Source organism: Natator depressus, chromosome 1 (assembly GCF_965152275.1).
Source record: "Natator depressus isolate rNatDep1 chromosome 1, rNatDep2.hap1, whole genome shotgun sequence".
Lineage (NCBI taxonomy): Eukaryota > Metazoa > Chordata > Testudines > Cheloniidae > Natator > Natator depressus.
Window position 1 is genome coordinate 156,003,814 of NC_134234.1, and position 18,870 is coordinate 156,022,683.

The 18,870-nt window shown below is 42.1% G+C and overlaps 1 protein-coding gene across 2 annotated transcripts in view; it reads right to left on the minus strand.

Annotated features, from left to right (window-relative positions):
• Positions 1-2,103: 2,103 nt before the first annotated feature.
• The window catches only part of ABCG1 (ATP binding cassette subfamily G member 1), a 93,621-nt gene continuing 76,854 nt past the window's right edge, over positions 2,104-18,870 (minus strand). For both annotated transcript variants that reach the window (XM_074969533.1, XM_074969541.1), the window contains exons 6-15: positions 17,256-17,401; positions 16,003-16,126; positions 14,163-14,277; positions 13,382-13,530; positions 13,111-13,212; positions 11,472-11,640; positions 10,660-10,760; positions 9,955-10,113; positions 9,057-9,175; positions 2,104-7,137 (exon numbers count right to left, since the gene is read on the minus strand). In XM_074969533.1, coding sequence (XP_074825634.1) covers positions 6,909-7,137; positions 9,057-9,175; positions 9,955-10,113; positions 10,660-10,760; positions 11,472-11,640; positions 13,111-13,212; positions 13,382-13,530; positions 14,163-14,277; positions 16,003-16,126; positions 17,256-17,401 — 1,413 coding nt within the window. In that variant the 3' untranslated portion in view covers positions 2,104-6,908. The remainder of the gene's footprint in view (positions 7,138-9,056; positions 9,176-9,954; positions 10,114-10,659; positions 10,761-11,471; positions 11,641-13,110; positions 13,213-13,381; positions 13,531-14,162; positions 14,278-16,002; positions 16,127-17,255; positions 17,402-18,870) is intronic.

Genomic DNA, 18,870 nt, shown 5'->3' on the forward strand with positions numbered 1-18,870 from the left:
TTAAGAACATTTGCATTATAAGAAATACCAACCCCACAACTTAGCCACAATCAGCCAGTTCGTTTCTTGAAGGCACTAGGGTAGAATGTTGGTCTGCAGGAGAGACTTGAATGGGAAGGAAGTGACTGTGGACCAGCTCAGGAAGGATACTCCTTGCATAGGGGATAGTGTGGAAGAAGACATAGGGATGCTGGTGGAAGATGCAGACAAATGGAATGTCCAGGTTGTCATCACAGGCAGGACATTGGGATGGGAATAGGGGTATAACGGAAACTGTTCTTCAGCCTAACTATATTGGGAAACACCTGAAAGTGCCATAATATATATGTGGAACTAAACAAAGAGCAATACACTGCCCTGGATTCATGGCAGAACTCCCCAGATTGGGTGTATATGTCTAAGAGCAGTCTATGAAATTCCAAATCATTCACTGGCAGATATGCTTGTCATTTCTGATTGCGAGTGAACAGGGACTAAGGCAGTAATCTTAAAATAATTAATACTTTATTTGATTTTTGTTACATCATCATAAATGTTCTCTGTTTTCAGAAAACAAAGCCCTAATTTGGAAAATAACGCACATACAAATCTCCTACAAGTATACAGAAATATACAAAGCTTAATGTATCGTTAGAATGCCTCACATCCTAAAGTTGGTACTCAGGTCTATTTTGCCAATGAGTATGAACTACAAAGGTAACAAGCAACCTGAAGAAGACCAGGTTTATATATATCTACAACAGTGCAAATATATCTCAGCGCGCAGGCAACAACTGTCTCTAAAGAAGCATAACAAAGTTGATTCCTAGTAATGCATCTTGCATCACGGAAACGAGAGAGAACAATTACATATTAGACAGACAGTGTATGCACACCTTTGCACACTGATTTAAAATGTTACTTGCATTGAATCTTGCTTTTTTTAAAAAATTAAATAATAACAATAACAAATTAAAGGGCAATATCTCACTACAAGTTCAACTGACTGAGATCAGGTATTGCACAAACAGTCTAAAACAAGTTAGCTAGAGTCCCAGCTACACTGTAGGACTGATTTTTTCCCCCTATTAAAACATATCTATAATAAAAAATATCATTTTCCTTCCCCATCAGAGGAGGACACTACAAATGCAGTATATTAACTTTTGTAGCATGCTTTATGAACACTTTTCTGTCAGAGCATTCTTTATTTATATTGCATTGTTTTTCAAAATATTCCCATTGGTAAAGGTTGGTATAGTCAGAATTAACCCAAGCAGCCTGGTTTTCTGAAGTAATAGAAAGAAGTCATTAATAGCATTTAATTTTAATGTGTTCCTAAAATAAGAAGTAATGGTGCAAAATCATGGATGTCACCAAAGCACAAAGATCTTCAGAAACAAGGACTTCATATTGTCTCTACAATACACTTAAAGTACATTTTAGATTATTTAGCAGGGAAGGCAGGGGGAACACCATTAAATCCAGCACTTCCATTTTCAATATTTCAATAAATTTTGCAAAGGCTGTTAAGATATCGGAATACCTAACATTGGCACCAAGGGCTCAGTTATGCCATTCTGTTTCTACACTATACAGTGCAACACCCAGTGAATAAGGACATGAAGTAACTTGGAATGAAAGGGTGAAATTCACTCCTGTGCAGAAGCCTAGCAGAAGGACCATGGCCCAGAGCCTTAAAGATATTTAGGTATCTAACTCCCAAGGTCTTGATCTATGCCCCAATGAAGTCCCACTTAAGCTGTGGATAGGCCTTGTGCTGGTCCCATGCACAGAGGTGGATTTCATCCTAGAAGAGGATCCAATTTGATAATTTACATTAGAAAAAGACTTGGAAGAAAGCAAAGACCTATTGAAGGAAGACCCTTTAAATGAAAACAATATAAAGTACCATACATTACACCAGGGATCTCAAACTCAAATCACCAGGAGGGCCACATGAGGACTAGTACAGTATGAGGTCCGAGGGCCACATCACTGACACCCTCCGCCCCCATCCCTGCCCCCACTCCACCCCTTCCATGAGGTCCCACCCCTGTCCCGCCTCTTCCCATCCCTTCCCCACCCCAACTCCACCCCCTCCCTGCCCCTATTCCAACCCCTATTGCACACCTTTGCACACTGATTTAAATTGCAACTCATAGACATGTCCAAAGCACAGTAGCGTACATACTACAATCCACCTGAATGTAACACGTTAAAATGATCCCTACTATATAAAAATATGATTTAAAACAGGATAGTCTGGATTCAATCCTGGAAAGTTGCTGAGTATTCTGGGACCCAATGCAGCAAAGCCCTTTAGCACATGCTTAACTCTAAGAAAACAAGATTGACCTCAATGGGACTTAACTACTTGCTCTATGTATTCACTAGTGGCCGTGCTGCAGACCTAACAGGGCCTACCTGGTGACATGGCAGGGACGGGGGTTATACAACATATAGATGACATGTCAGAACATCAGCCCCTGCCTACTTCTTAGTTCCAGCACAGCTTTCAAAATGTCTTCAGTATTATCACACTTTATGAATGGCACTTCACAATGTGTAAACTAAGAGCGCAACAGATGTACATACAACTGAGCAAAGAGCTGATAGGTCAAGGCTGCATACCGCACATACAATCTTTGTTTTCCTGCTGCCAGCGGGTGCGGGGTGCACTGAGTCAGGATTTGTCAATGCACAAGGTCAAGGTAAAATGCATTAGGGCTTAATGTCCCATCGCTTGTGCCAAGGGAGTTAAGATACAGACACCATAAAACAGCAGGTCAGAGAAAAACAAAACAAGGCTGAAAATGAGTCCATGGAAGTGCTGGGTGTGCAGTGAAGGCAAGATCAAGCCCTAGGTTTGCTGTGTTATCGTAGTAAGATTTAACATCTCATGCAAGGCTCCAGTGCAGCGCTAGGGTGAGGTTGCTGTCACTTTTAGCCAACAAATAAGCAGAATCAGACACAAACACCATGATGTACAAATAATTCGCTAATGGGATTTTACGTAAAGAAACAGAGCTACACAATCGCTGTCAGGAAAAGACTATGTTGATGTTAAAATTTAAAATAAAAAATATTCACATTTAATTGGCAAAATCAGTGTAGACGGTGGCTAAAACAGCACGGAAATCATTTTCATTGTGGTTCCTAACTACTGGTGCAAATATTAGTGCTGGATCTTTGGGACAGGAACTCTAGGCTCTTGCTACATGCATTAAGAACGGGCTTCTGCTCTTGCTCCAGTGCACTGCCGATTCCATTGTTTACCACCCAGCTATTTGTGTTCATGCTAACTCCCAAAGCATGGGCTGAACCAAAGGCACGGGTCAATTCAGGAAAGCATCCCTGCTCAGGAAAACACTTAAGTGGATGTTTAAATCCCACTGAAGTCAATGGGGCTGAAGCACATGTTTAAATGCTTCCTGAATAGGGATGGATTTAAGAACATGCCGAATCAGGGCCCCAGTTGCCAGACTGGAATATAAAATTCTGCAAAAGGGAGGTGTCAAGTACTGACTAGCACAGCTTAACCCTTGTGAACAAATCCAATTATCTGAAAAAGTTGGGAATCACTAAACTAATAACACTTCCTGCATCAGGGCCTGATCCAACTGCCGTTAAAGTCAATGGGAGTCACAGTTTCCACTGGTATCAATGGGCTTAAGATCAAACCCCATACATGAAGCCCTGTCATCTTGCAAAGCCTCAAAGGACTAACTTCAACCCACTGAGTTAGCTACTTTCATAGATCCTAACGCTGGAAGTGTCCTCTTGATTTGTCCACTACGAGTCCATTGTATTTATTTGGAATTTTAGGGGGTGAGTAAATGGCAATGTTGAGGAGAGGAGAGCTCGGTGAATTGAAAAAAGGAGGCACATGTTTGTTAGGCCACCTGGGGGTTGCATCCCCTTCGCAAGAATTTTCAGTGGGGGCTGTGTTCACAAATACAAGTTATGATGCCTGAACTCTTCTCTTGAGCCCTGTATGGTTCCCGAATACAAGGGTCACAGGGCAGGAGAGAAGAGGGAAATAGAATTAACACAGTATGTTTAAATATAACTCTATTATGTCACCACACTTATGGCTGTAAATACTAAACACTCCTTTTTTAGGATCGAACAGCAGTTCTAGATTTGCACCTGTTATACAGCGAGGAAAATATAAGTATACAATCATTTTTTTGTTTAGCATAATTATGCCATTAACAGTAGTATCTGTTTTACAGTGAGCACATAGAAAAAAAATATACCTTCTTCTCTGTGGTGGTCAGTTTCTTCCTTCCTTCCCGCCCCCCAGGAGAATACTTTGCATTGTAGTAAAGAGCTTAAAAGGTTATTTCCTATTTAGTCGGGGTCACTCTGGGGAATGAACCCATTACACGAAGGCCATGTCTACACTACACGGACGATAATGGCATAGCTACAACGCTGTAGCTATGCTGGCGTAATCCCATAGTGTAGACACAGCCTATAGCAATGGAAGGAGTTTTCCCATCGTTGTAGGAACACGACCTCCCTGAGTGATGGTAGCTATGTCGAGGGAAGCATACTTCCATCAGCCTAGTTGCAGCTACACTTGGGGTTAGGTTAGCATAGCTCTGAGGTGGATTTTTCTCGCCCCTGAGCAACATAACTATATTGACCTAAACTATAAGTGTAGACCAGGCCTTTGATATAACAAATACACTTTTCACCTCAGCCTTGGAGCCAGTGCAAAAAGGAGATGTCAGCTTTCTGGACAGTATGGCCCTAATCCAGCAAAGCTTTCCAACATATACTCCACTTTGAAGACATGAGTAGTCCCAGAAGTCAAAGGACAACTCTCAAGTATAAAGTTAAGTATGTACTTAAGTGCTTTGCTGGAATTGAGTTTATAAGAACCTCATTGGAATGGAATAGATCCATCTAACATGCAGCAGATGGGGTATCAGAGAAACTCTTCCTTTTGTGAGAACAATCGGGACAGAATGGGTCACCTTACAACATCACACCTTTTTCTAAATGAAAACATGGTGGTGATCAGTACAGTGTTAATTTCTGTAGTCACACAAACATTGATGCAAGACCGTAGACCCACACGCCAGCCTCCTACATAGAGTACTGTGATGGGGTGTCCTCTCTACGCAAGGCCCGAAGGGGTTAAGGTGGCCAGGGGGGCCTATTAATTGCCTAGACTGCACTTGGAGGAGGAGCCAGAGAGCAGGGACTAATTAGAGATTAGGCTCAGCAGGAAGGAACAGGAGGGCTTGCATAAAGACCAGCAGCTGAGAGTAGCTAGGGGCTGCAGAGAGAGAGAGGATGCAGTTACTCTGAGGGTGAGAGCAGGCAAGGTAGGAAGTAGCCCAGGGATACAGCAGTAAGTTTTAGGACTGTGCAGACCTTAACTGCTTGTTGTAGGTTCTCTGGGTTGGAATTCAGTATAGAGGGTGGGCCTGGGTTCCCCTATCAGCCACTGCGGAAGTGGCACTATGAAGGGGCAGTGAATGGGAAGACTGCCTGGGACAGTAGGTCCTGAGAGACTCTGATACCCAAGTCAGGGAAGACTACACTGACCTGATCTGAGGGCCAAGCCATGAAGCAGGAGCAGTTTCCGTCCCGAGACAGAGAGAGAGTGATGGAGTGCAACAGCAGGAAGGGGAGTCGCTCTGGTAGAGCTAATCCCGAGATGTGGACAGAAGGAGGCGCTTCAGCAGTGAGTAGAGCACCCCATGACAGTAATTCAGACACAAATGTTCACTGTCTCACAGACAGCATTTAACCAGCTATCCTGGTTTGCAGGATTCCTTTAACTATATTCAAGCTTCAGCCAAAAGGAAATATCTGAAGCATTTAATGTTTCAACTGATGCATATATGACCAAAAGTAAAATGATACAAACCATATCCACAGATATGGGCTAGATAAACAAAGAACCCAACAGAATGCTAAAAACTTCTAGATGTCATTACAAAAGAAAACAGCCTTGGAGCTCTTTGCTTTTGCATTCACAGGAGGTAATTCATGTGGATAATGAACACAATTAGCATTTTAAGTATCACAAATAAGGTGGGTTTAAAAGACTTTGCAAAAACAGATTTTTTAAAAAAATAAAGCAATCATCTGTGGACAGCTTAAATATTCCTGACTATCTGTGCTCTATATTTTTTTACATAGGGAATCACAGGTTTACAGTTCTAACTCTGATTTTGTCTTTTTTCCTTACTATTACAATTTCTGAGTCTCAGACCATCTTGTCAAGTAAAGCACCAGAATTCTAAATTTAGATACACACACAAAAGTGACATGTATCACTGAGTTTTTTCTTCTTTTTTTTTTTTTTTTACATATTATCCATCCCTATTGAAAAGATACATCTTTACTTGAGAATCAATAAGCTTACAGACTTTGGGTTTGGATGGATAATTCTTGTGGAAGAGAGCTGCAAAGTGATACATAAAAAAATTTCAAAGATGACACTCTGAATTTAAAATGAAGTGATAATGCTTACTTTCTTTGCATTCCCGCACTTGGTACTTGACTGAATGTTGATCAATAATCACCAGCCACGTAAAGATGTCATTTTACAACTCTGGCTATCAGGACAAACATCATCTTATCACAGAGATGGTTTTCATAAAGCAAAGTTCCTGGAACCAGTTTTTACATTGTTTCACAGCTGAAATTCTACATGGCAAAATTCCCTTCTATTTCTTCTTCCCAGTTAAAGCTAGAAGTGTAATGAAAATGTGACCCAATCCAACTGGACTGATTAGCTTAACACTACACATCCACTAACCCAATACGGTTCTCTATGGGCTGGATCATAACAGCGTCTCTAACTAGGCACTGGACACCAGCCTGCCACAATGAGACAACAACAAGTGCCCTCTACTGTATGTCTAGGGTTCTTCCTATTGATAGTTTTGTTTGTCTTTCCTTTACCTCTCTGCTTGGATTTTGTATCTGAGAACAAAATAGGCAATGAGACGCAGAGAGAAGAAGAAAATTCCAAGCACAATGAAGTCCAGGTAAAGTTTGGCATTTTCTACATCCAGTTCTCTCAGGATGGCCGCTGATTTTTGGAAGTGGCAAGTATCATCTTTGTCGCAGTGAAGATCTTCTCGATCCAATCCATAGATGGAGAGAATAACGCCTTCAAACCCATACCTAGAAAGGAAAGGATGGATTACAAGATAAAATTCTAACCAGGGCAAGCATTGCTCATTTTTTCAGATTACCGTATATACTTGTTCATTAGCCCGTTCGTTTATAAGCCGACCCCAAAGATGGATAGGTAAAAATAGTAAAAACTGTATGACCCTTTCATAAGCCAACCCTATATTTCAGAGGTTGGCAAACTTTGGCTCCCGGCCTGCCAGGGTAGGCTGCTGGCGGGTCAGGATGTTTGGTTTACCTGGAGCGTCTGCAGGCATGGAGCCCCTCAGCTCCCTGTGGCAGCGGTTCGCTGTTCCCAGCCACTTCCCGCAGCTCCCATTGGCTGGGAACGGCGAACCATGGCCAAAGGGAACTGAGGGGGCTCCATGCCTGCAGGCACTCCAGGTAAACAAAACAACAATGTATTAGATATTCAATTCAATGATTTTGCAGAGTTTTAAATCATCAAATTTTGGTGTAGACCCGTTTATAAGCCGACCCCCGCTCTTTGATGTGTCATGTTTTTACCAAAAATATTCAGCTTATGAATGAGTATATACGGTACTCAAAATGGAACACACTCATAATTACAGCTCAGATGGTAAACACTGAAGATTTAAATTACTGCCCTCAGAGGCAGGAAGTTTTAGGCTAGATTCTCTCTTTGGTTGCATTCAAGCAAATCACACTTCAGTGGGTTTTGCATGGGTGCAACAGGATAGAATTTTGCCTTTAATAGAATATGCAAAAACAATACAGTCAACTTTCCTTAAAGGAGAACATTTTTTAAAAAAAATCAGAATAATCTCTTTTTATATTAAAAAAACATGCTAGTGACTTTATTAAAATTGACATGGTTAATATAAATATTTTTAAAGAGAAAATATACTTAGTGCCTGGAGACAGTTGTATTGTGCAATGAGGAAGAAACTCGAATGTCTCATTTTAACTGTCCTCTGCATGCTTCTCGTGGCACACCCTCACCAGGAAGGAAACTTCCCCCAGCTCCCCCGTCTAACCTGGATCTGGTCTCACTTAGGACCAGATGAGCTAGCATGGATCCCTCTGTGGGACTCTGATTTCAGTGGGACTTCACATGGGTTGGTCAGGGGCCTTAGGAACAAAACCATTTCTCCTCCATCCTGACATTGGATGCTAGCTACCATCCCAGTTTACACTGACTTCTGATAAGTCTTTGGATATGAGGCATGAACTCGGTCTGGTGTATTTGCAAACAAGGCCAGAGTTTGACTTGTGTTGTCTTTATAATTCTACAACCTGGAAAGAAACTATTTTTCCCCACCTCAGACTGACTTTGCCATTATCTAGTACATATACAAAAGTTCTTTGAGTGGACATTTTCTAAGTCCCCTTAGCTCCCTCTGCGATGTCACCTTCCTGACCCTCTTCCTCTGGAGAAAACCCATTGCTCACCTACAGTAGTATCAGTATTGGTTAAACTGGACAAACAGGCTTTATCCAGGAGGTCTGTCTGAACCATCAATGAGATATGCCATGAGATACACAATAAAATGCTAAATAGCCTCCAAAGTGAAGTGCTGGCAACCCCATTCAAGTCTTCCTATGGACACTTTTTGTCTTCACCTTTATATGTCAAAGCAGCTAGCCCAAATTCTCTGCAGACTTACATGCTGTGCACCCATTGAATTTAGTGAGATTGAACAAGGCATAAATCAGCACAGATATTGGCCCATTACATATAATCCATGGTAAGATTTTTCTTATTTCATGTTGTTATACATACTTAGTACAGTAAAATAATTTGGTATTGTTCTTTTACATATTTCTTACTGGAAACATGGAAATACATCACATTAAATCCTGAAAGAATGCACTGTAAATGTGGTAACCTTAGCATTAAAAGACAAAAAATTCCAGGTTAAGAATACCACTGGCTTCCCACATGGTACCTGACATATGAGATGTAGGACATCCATTGGAGGTATGCGGGAATGGTATCAAAGCTGACAAAGAATCCTGAGAAAAGGAGGACTGGGATGGCTGTAACTGGACCCACGAATGTTGCCACCTGGAAAAAGGAGGAAACAAAAGATGCCTTCTCAGACAGCCAAACAAACATCCAGGGGCTTGGGGTACTCCCTGCTTTTAATTTCTGCATTGCTGTGAGTCTTTAATTCAGCAAACACTCTCTAAGGCACAAATCCTCTGTCCTGTGTCAAACTCAGATAAGCAGTTGAAGTTCACCTGGCCAGGCTATGGAATGGCATTGCAGTGTCGCCCCCCTGCAGCTAGACCTTCTTCAGGGCAGCAGTCATGTCAACAGCTGCTTCACTCCCTCTATGTAGATGGTTTGGGTTATAGATCTGTTTAGTGGTGACTCTGCCTTGCCTCCTGCACATTTCTGTCTGTACTTGGATGCCACCAGTGAGCACAGCTGCAGGTCCCCAGCACCCTAACTCCCTTTGCACTACAGAATCACATCAGTTCTGCAACTTATAGGACATAGTGCACTTGTGGGTCAGTGGGGTAGAGCATCCATTTGAAAGAGATGGGTGATCTGGCAACTCATTCAGTGCTGAGGTGCTTAAAGAGCTCATTCTTTTAAAATGCTGTAACAACATCATTGCTTTCTCACTATTATTTATTAATTCTCAAGCAGCTGTAAAGATACCAAGAACAGGCTAGAGAATCCCTTCTTTGCTGTTTCTTTGCAGGTGGTTCAGAGTGAGATGAGAAGTGCAAAGGAGGTCAGAGAACTTACAGCAGCAGCCGTGGCAAGAAGGCATAAGTAGCCATTGCCAGGGGAAGCAAGGTTCTGGTGAGTTCATAAAATACAAATGCCAGTACCTGAAGCGATGTGGAGGCTGCACCTATCAGAAGACCTAATGACTGAGCCACTAGCGATGTCATTGTTCCCAGGGCTGCGAACAGGACAAATCGGAGCGCATCTGATGGCTGTGAAGTCATCCAATACACGATGCTGCAATACGCCACAGGAAACATAATCTGCAGAAAGATACATCTGCCGTTACTACATTATAGAGTCAAGCCAAAAGCCACACAGAATGTTTCAGTGTTGCTGAAAGCAATACCAACACCTAGAAAGCATTGTATCCTACTGAACCCATCTCTCTCATCCCTCAATGCTGTACTCAAAGTGATGATGCTCAGAGGACAGTTAGCACCTCCACCACACCCTATCAAATCTATCATGTCCTGCATGCTACTTTAGACTAAAAAACCTGCTTCCACTTGTTACCAGCCCTTTGCAGCCACTAAGCACAAAAGCAAATGAAAAGTCCCTGTCTTTGTTTAATTTATTTATTCAGGAAAGCTCAGGTTAGACACAGGATCTTGATTTCAATAAGGTCCTGCCATTTATTCCCAATGGGGTGTTTGGTTTAAGTCAAGAAGCTCACACGCTAATACACGGGCAGTTTTCCACCACTCTGGTATTTATATGAGATTACAACACTGATGAAATGCTGGTATCTACTTAATTTGCAAGTGGATACAAGAAGAATGCTCTGTGGTTTATTCAAAAGTATATACCTGAAAAGGAACATCAGCCATGGTTTTAGCTAGATAGTAGGCCTTCAGACTATACCAGTAGTTCAGATGCTCTCTGAGAAATACACCCATCTCAAGAGGAACTAGATAGAATCAAAATTAATAAGATGGTTACTTACACTGTTAGAGTGTGACATGCTTGTGCATAATAATATCCTACCCGTTTGTAATTCTGAGATGCTGCAATACTACAGTGTGTCTGGAACGCCAAAACAATTGTCAGACCAGCAACACACACTGACTCATGTCTCTTGAGGCACAAGAGGTCAGCCTGGAGAGCCTCTCATTGTGCACATATCTGCCAGGCTGTTCAGATGACACGGTTCTCCCTTAAAGTGGCTTTGTAAACAAAAACTATGTGGTTAAAAGTTGAAAGCCACAAGTCTTCTCTCCTGTCATAGACGGAATCTAAGATGACAGCCTACAATGTAAGACTGCAAGTCCCTCACATGTTAATGGTGACAGCCCTATAGTTAAAGAGTCACAAGTTAAAAAAGCTTAAAGATGTCATCCTAGTACCTATCCATATACATTGTTTACATATGACACAGGGTCACATTACTGGCATCTTCTGAACATGGCAAATTTCAGACCAGAGCTGGAAATTTTTCTCTGTCCAGTGCAATTAGTCCTTGAGTTTAATGAGTGCAAAATTTACTTAAACACTTTAATTAAAAATTAAGCTAAAATTCATATGTGGTTTCACATGAAATAGGTATACTCCAGCACTGCTTACTTCATTCCAGCTAAAATAACTTATTTACAGAAAATATAGTAACATGGTCAGTACTCACATGTAAGGACAGTTGGCATGAGAGCAGCAAACATAAGGAACAACATGGAAAAAAAGAGGAAGCCAGAGTTGCTTAAGACCTTCTTAGCTTCATTTCCAATCCCTAAATATAGCAAGCCTATGAGAAGTCCAATTCCAATGTGTGATGTGATCCGCAAATGTGTCAGGACCTAGGAGCAAGGAAAAGTAGTATCTCTGATCTGCATGTTTGGATCTAACAGCTGCCACACTGAATGTAAAATCAACTAACAGCCTGCAAAAATCTTAAATATATCCTAAAATGAACTACTTTCAAATGGGCATTTCCTACTAGCAAATTGGGCTTCAGATGGACAAAGCTACACTAATGGGATTTCTAGATGTACTCCTGCCAATCAGATACAAGGACCAATGGAAAACAGAATTTTGCTCTCCAGGCAAAGGCTGTAACTGAGGATGTGCCAGAATAGTGTCTGACAATCTCAGTGTAGCCACTGGCATACTTCCTTAAGAGAAGCAAACTTTTTCCTCTGCCTAAAAAGTAGCTGAATCATAATAGAAAGGGCCCTGAAAGAGTCAGACAAGATATTTTGAGCTTATATTGACAAAACCAAATTAATCTGATATTGATTAGCTCTTGGTATTCTCTCAATAATTCAGTATGACTACAAATAGATATGGCACAAGGTACAGAGGCCAGAAGAAAATCTAGAATAGTTGCATCTTTATGATTAGGCAAAAAGAAACTTCCTAAAGTAATAGCTATTAAGTGCCCAATTTGAGCACCCCACTGGAAGAGATGAGGAAACTATTATACAATGAGAGGTTGGTCTTTTGAAGGTCTTATCTGTGGGGTAGCCTCTGTAGGTAACTAGTAAAACTCATAATTTTCTAAGAGGATAATGCCTAGATGGGTAATTTGGAAAATCTGAAACTGGATATTCCTTTTTGGATGCTATTATTCCTTGACATTAAGATTATAGTGTCTTCACTAAACATTTTAATTTACCTTAATTAACTATTGGGAGCTTTGACCAACGGGGGCAATGGTCCCGTGCTGGCACATGTGGAAGTGCAGGCTGCAGCATTTCACAGGGTGGTGAAGCTCCTAATCCAGCATAGCCGTTCAGAGCCACAAAAGGAACTCTAGCTGAGTGACCTGAGAATTCCTCCCAAGATTCCTGCTGCTGTGCAGCCTCCATACACCCAAACACATACACAATGCACACTGAGACTTCACCTCATTAACTGGCCAGTTATATTCGAAAAGAACACATTTATCCCACTCCTCCCCTTATGACACTGTAATTAATAACAGCCTGATTCTCCACTGCCTTGCAGCTGGCAGAATCATTTACACCAGTGCACCTTTGCACTCCCTTTGCACTGGTGTAATGACTGCACAGGGTGTAGCGTAGCAGAGAATCAGGCCCTGGATGGGATTTTTTCAGACATTTCTCCTATCGGAATACCAATGAAAACTGCATGATTCTCCACTCTCGTACTATTATTACTGAGACTCAAAACACAACCACCGTGTTTCAAAGTTCTGTGCCAATCTGCACGCACATAAGGTAGATGCTGAAGTTAAGCCCAGGACACCACATCATAAACACATGAAAAGTGCCCTGGGCTACAAAAATATATTAAAGCAGCCTTACCGAATCCCTCATGATGGTGAGAAAAGTTCTTTTAAAGAGGATGCAGAACTGGGTGAGGCAGCTGGCTGAGAAGCTGTGACAGCCTTCTGTGGATGAAGAGTCCTGAGGCGACAGACAACACAACAAACTAAGCTCCATGCAGAATCTTATTTACTTTTCACTAACAAGCCCCAACTTCACGCAGCAGAACATGCAAAACTCTCCGCTACTTCCTTATATTTAGATTATTTCTCTCAACCTCCCGCCCCTTCAGTGCTCTGCATGGATTTACCTCTTCAGAGGGTCGATGCCATAAGAAGGGGTTCAGTTCATGCTCGCCACCAGCATCTCTCTTGTAGTCTGTGTCACACTTTCCTTCCCGTGCTGCTCTGACCAGCCGACTGTTCTGGTCCCCGTATTCACCAGATGCAACCTCCATCACTACACAGAGCATTTAGAAGAGATGTACTCATTCTACACCAAGCATTAGTCACAGGCTTGGCTACTGGGGCCTAATCCTGCAACACTGAAGTCAATGAGAGCTTTTGCCACTGATTTCAATGGGAGCAGAAGCAGGCCTTAAATGCACAATATTTGTATGTAAAAAGCCCACATTTTTCTGCTGCTAATACTTGTTAAATACAACATTTTAAAGGAAATATAGTGAATGTATGGCTGCCTTAGTACTCATTATATGGATTTCAGATCTGTTTCTTTTGGTCCCTACTGTTAGTGTGAACCACTCAGCTATGACTGTAGAATGATATAGTATTGTTTTCATAAGGGCTGTGGTGTTTCATTAGAAAACCATGGTAGTTTATAGGTGTGACCCACATTCTGCCTTTCATTTCCTACTACTCCATAGTTTGCATTTCAATCAGAAAAAGTCACTAATTAGTCCCATCACTAGATGGCATTAAAATGATTTACAAAGAACAGGGGACTCATTCCACACTGACTCAGTAAAAATATAGAAACAAAAACCAATAAAAGCCTCCCTATTTCTATTTCATTCAGAAGAGCTAATCAAAAGCAAAATAAGCAAACTGGAAAAGTTATTCAATTTTCCTTACCAAAATCTGCTGGATTGTGGTAGGTTGGACAGTTTAAACCCAAATCTCTCAAATAAGGGACAAGGTTTAACACTTTCCCACGGTAAATACATTGTCCTTGACTTAAAACACAGAGCTGAAAAATAAAAGATATAGAAAGTGAGAAAACATCAGAACCTTTGAATGTGTGTCTACCTGCTTTCTGACAGCAACTGGAGTAGTCAGTTACTAGCTGTTTGATTTGGAAGGAAATAGCAACGGATTGAAAAGATTTGTCAACACTGAATGTGGAATTACAATTAATGGAAAATCTGCAGAATATTAAAGATGTTCAAGATGTGAACTCTGCAAAACTACCCCATCAGGGCTTGTAGTGTACTAATACAGAAACATCATGATCCACCCCTTAGACCAGAAGTGGGCAAACTACGCCCCGCGGGCCACATCCAGCCCACAGGACCGTCCTGCCCAGCCCCTGAGCTCCCGGCTGCGGAGGCTCACCGCCAGCCCCTTCCCTGCTGTTCTCCCTTCCCCGCAGCCTCCGCTCACTATGCCATCAGCGCTCTGGCCCGCCGCTCCTGTGGCTGGCTCTGGCATGGTAAGGGGACAGGGAGTCCCGAGGGGCAGACAGGGAGCAGATGTTCTGGGGAGGATGGAGGGCGCCAGTCAGGGAACGGGGAACGTGCGGGGGCTGGATAGGGCATGGGAGTCCCAGGGGGCCTGTCAGGGGCTGGGGGTGTGGATAGGGTCAGGGTAGTCAGGGGACAGGAAGAATGGGGGGATTGGATAGGGGGTTGGGTCCCGGGGGGGGCAGTTAGGGGCAGGAGTCCCATGAGAGGGCGGTCAGGGGACAAGGAGCAGGGGGGTTGGATGGGTCGGGGATTCTGAGGGGGGTAGTCGGGGGCGGGGGCAAATAGGGGGTGGGGGCCAGGCTGTTTGGGGAGGCACAGCCTTCCCTACCCGGCCCTCCATATAATTTTGCAACCTCGATGTGGCCCTTGGGCCAAAAAAAAAGTTTGCCCACCCCGGCCTTAGACACAGGTTGGAAACCAGGCTGGAAATGGCATGACTGTGCCATCTTATTTCCATAAATTATTTGTGTTTTTGGTATGAAGATGGGGCTGGTGAATTCAGGGGGCAATGGGAGAACAGGAGGAGGAGAAGGAAGAGCAGTAAGAAATAGCTTGATTAGTCTTGCTTTTAGCCTATTGACTTCATTTAAAGTTATTGAAAGAGTAGTAATCTTCAAGAGCTTGTTCACCTACTGTAGAGTGGGTTTTCTCTAAGCTCTCACAACTCTCACTTAAATGGCATAAAACATTTAAAGTAAACTTAAATCTAATCTAAACAGGAACAGACCATATCCTGCCATCAGCGTGAACAAAGATTTCTGACAGACTTCATTTTTCCGTTTTATTCTTTTCACATGAATGCAAAAAAGCAATCTGTTCTCAGTTATTCAGGGTCAAACAGGAGTAATTCCATCAAAAAATCAATGGAATTTTCTGAATTTACACCAGAATAGCCAGGATGAGAATCTGGTCCAGCAACATTACAGACCTTAACAGTAACGCACTCATACTAATTCTTATTTACTATAACACACACCCAAAATTAAAAAGTGTGATAATCACGACTTCTAAAATTTACCAGCCAGATTCTTTAAAAATCTAATAAATATAACATAATATAAAAATAGGAACATGAAGGGAAAAAGCGAAAACCATTTTGTTCAAACCTACGACTCCAGTGATACTGATTTGGGACATGATCTGTGATTCTGCATTATCTCCAGCCTACACCAATTATAGATACAACATATTCAAACAAATATGTAAAGAGAAGAATTTCTGAAGGGTACCTGATCAAATAACTCAAACAGTTTGGCACTTGGTTGATGAATAGTGCAGATGATGGACCTGCCACCCTGGGCTAATGCCTTCATGAGAGAGACAACCTGAAAGCAAGATGCACTGTCCAAGCCACTGAAAATAAAGGCACAAAGGTGTTTATTAGATCTGTGGTTCCATATGCAACTGTTCAAAATAATACATGTCCTATGATGTTTCTGTTTCTCATTATCATCTTTTTACAACATGCATCTTTATCATCTAACAAGAACCCAGAGATGCTGTGTGGTATAGTATTTCTCTTCCCTCCCCCTCCCTCCCCCCCAGCCTTTTCCTTTATCAGGCATTCATCATACTTAATTAAAATGGGAGCTATTCTCAGAGCTACCTAATGCAATTTTCAAATTCTGTGATTGTGGGTTCTGACTAATGACGCTCCCAAGTCGAACAAACTAAATTCTACTCTCAGATACACACCTGTGGCCCAACTGTCTTCAGGGCTGTCATGAGTGTCTACCTGAGGGCAGAATTTGATCCTAAATATATTATATTTAGGAAATTCAATTATCAAAAATGTTTAAGCTAATTGGTCATCTTCACTTAAAGGGAAACTACACATTATAATCTGAAGAATTTTTTCTGCCTCTCTTCTGCGGGATCCTCTAGGATTTTTCTCAATCTCCCCCTTCTATATTGTTTCCCTAACAACCACCTTTAATAGTCTCATGTCATGTCAGGTTACAACAGTAACCCAGTGCACTAACTGGTGACCCTATTAAAATTATTTCTTGGGGGTTGAATTGCTCTATAGGTGTACGCATGTGTAACACAGTTGCTTTCTACAGTATTATACCAGAATAAACTGGAGTAACACAGATGCAAATCAGGCCCTTTAAAAACAGTATTAAAAAATTACAGCTTTTACTGATGCTGATACAAATATTTTAAGTAAAACATACCAGAAGCATTTTTTAGCAATGAAAGGTGAGTGTAGCAAACATGAAGCTACATAGCCTGATGCAGCATATAATCTGCTGTCTACGTTTCAAAGGAAAGTCTTGATTTTCTTCTGTTTCAGCTAAGATGATAACAAGGGCTAGTACGTTCTGTGGTAGTTCTCTAGCACATGCTGGGGGGGGGACTCACAAAGGTAGGTAGGCATCTAAGTCCTATTTATATCAATGGGCATTAGGTGCCTAAATACTTCTGTGAATCCCACCCATAGTAGCAGTGATCCACTTTCTAACATTTGGCCTTGATTTACCTGGTAGGTTCATCAAAAAACATAACTGGCGGGTTGTTCACCAGCTCCAAAGCAATGGCAAGACGCTTCCTCTGGCCCCCAGAAAGACTTCCAGTTCTTGTATTGGCACATGTCAGCAAACCCAGAGCTGTCAAGATCTCCTTTACCTGGGGACAGAATCAAAGCAATAACGTGGGTCATTTAGATTGTTACCACAAAAAACCCGAAAACATCTCTTACTATTATCACTGGTTTTTCTATAAAGGATGAAAACAAACCAGTTGAACACCCTCATGATTTACGCAGATTCTCTGGGATACTTACTCAGAGGATGTACAGAACACTCCAGAAAGGAACATATGCCAGTATCTGTTAGAGCCTCACGCTCTATTGTGTTTCTAAGGGTTTCAAATAGCTTTTGTCGTCCCTATTGTGTGCACAATTAGGTCAGAAACAAAGGCAAAGAAAATGTATTACAATCTCCGAATGCTTCAGGAAGGGTGTAAAGTGACCACCACACGGGTCAGAAAGGGTTTTCCCATCTCTCATCTATGAGCAGCACAGCCACAGCTAATTCTGCAGGAAGGGGCAGAGTGGGAGGAAACCTCTGAGAGTCTCAAGCAGAGTTCCTCTCAAGTCGTTGAGTCAATAGGCCACGGAGCATCCACAAACCCTGACAGATCCCCCAGGGATGTGTGTGAAATTTGGCGGGACATCCCTGATAGGCCCTGTGCACCTGACCTCACCCCATGCACCCAGGTAGTGTGGTTCAGAGCAATCTACTAAGGACTCCTTGTTGTCACAGCTGCCCTGATACACCATAGAAAAAGGAATATAGCTCCAGTCTGCACTCCCTCTCCTGCTATACCACCAGTCAATATGGGACCATCCACTTCCCATCCTCAAAAAGAAAAGGAGTACTTGTAGCATCTTAGAGACTAACAAATTTATTTGAGCATAAGCTTTTGTGAGCTACAGCTCACTTCATCGGATGCATTCAGTGGAAAATACAGTGGGGAGATTTTATATACACAGAGAACATGAAACAGTGGGCGTTACCATACAGACTGTAACAAGAGTGATCAGGAAAGGTGAGCTATTACCAGCAGGAGAGCGGGGAGTGGGGGGGACCTTTTGTAGTGATAATCAAGGTGGGCCATTTCCAGCAGTTGACAAGAACATGTGAGGAACAGTAGGGGGGGAAATAAACAATGGGAAATAGTTTTAATGTGTGTAATGACACATCCACTCCCAGTCTTTATTCAAGCCTAAGTTAATTGTATCCAGTTTGCAAATTAATTCCAATTCAGCAGTCTCACGTTGGAGTCTGTTTTTGAAGTTTTTTTGTTGAAGGATTGCCACTTTTAGGTCTGTAATCGAGTGACCAAAGAGACTGAAGTGTTCTCTGACGGGTTTTTGAATGTTATAATTCTTGACGTCTGATTTGTGTCCGTTTATTCTTTTACGCAGAGACCGTCCAGTTTGGCCAATGTACGTGGCAGAAGGGCACATCCTCACTCACTTAGCCTTGACCCGCTTTCCTTGTATGGATTTCTGTACCATAAAGCAACCTCAGTGGGCCCTGGTCAGGTAGACTGTAACCCGCAGGTGGCTGATCCCCCACCTCCTTTGCCAT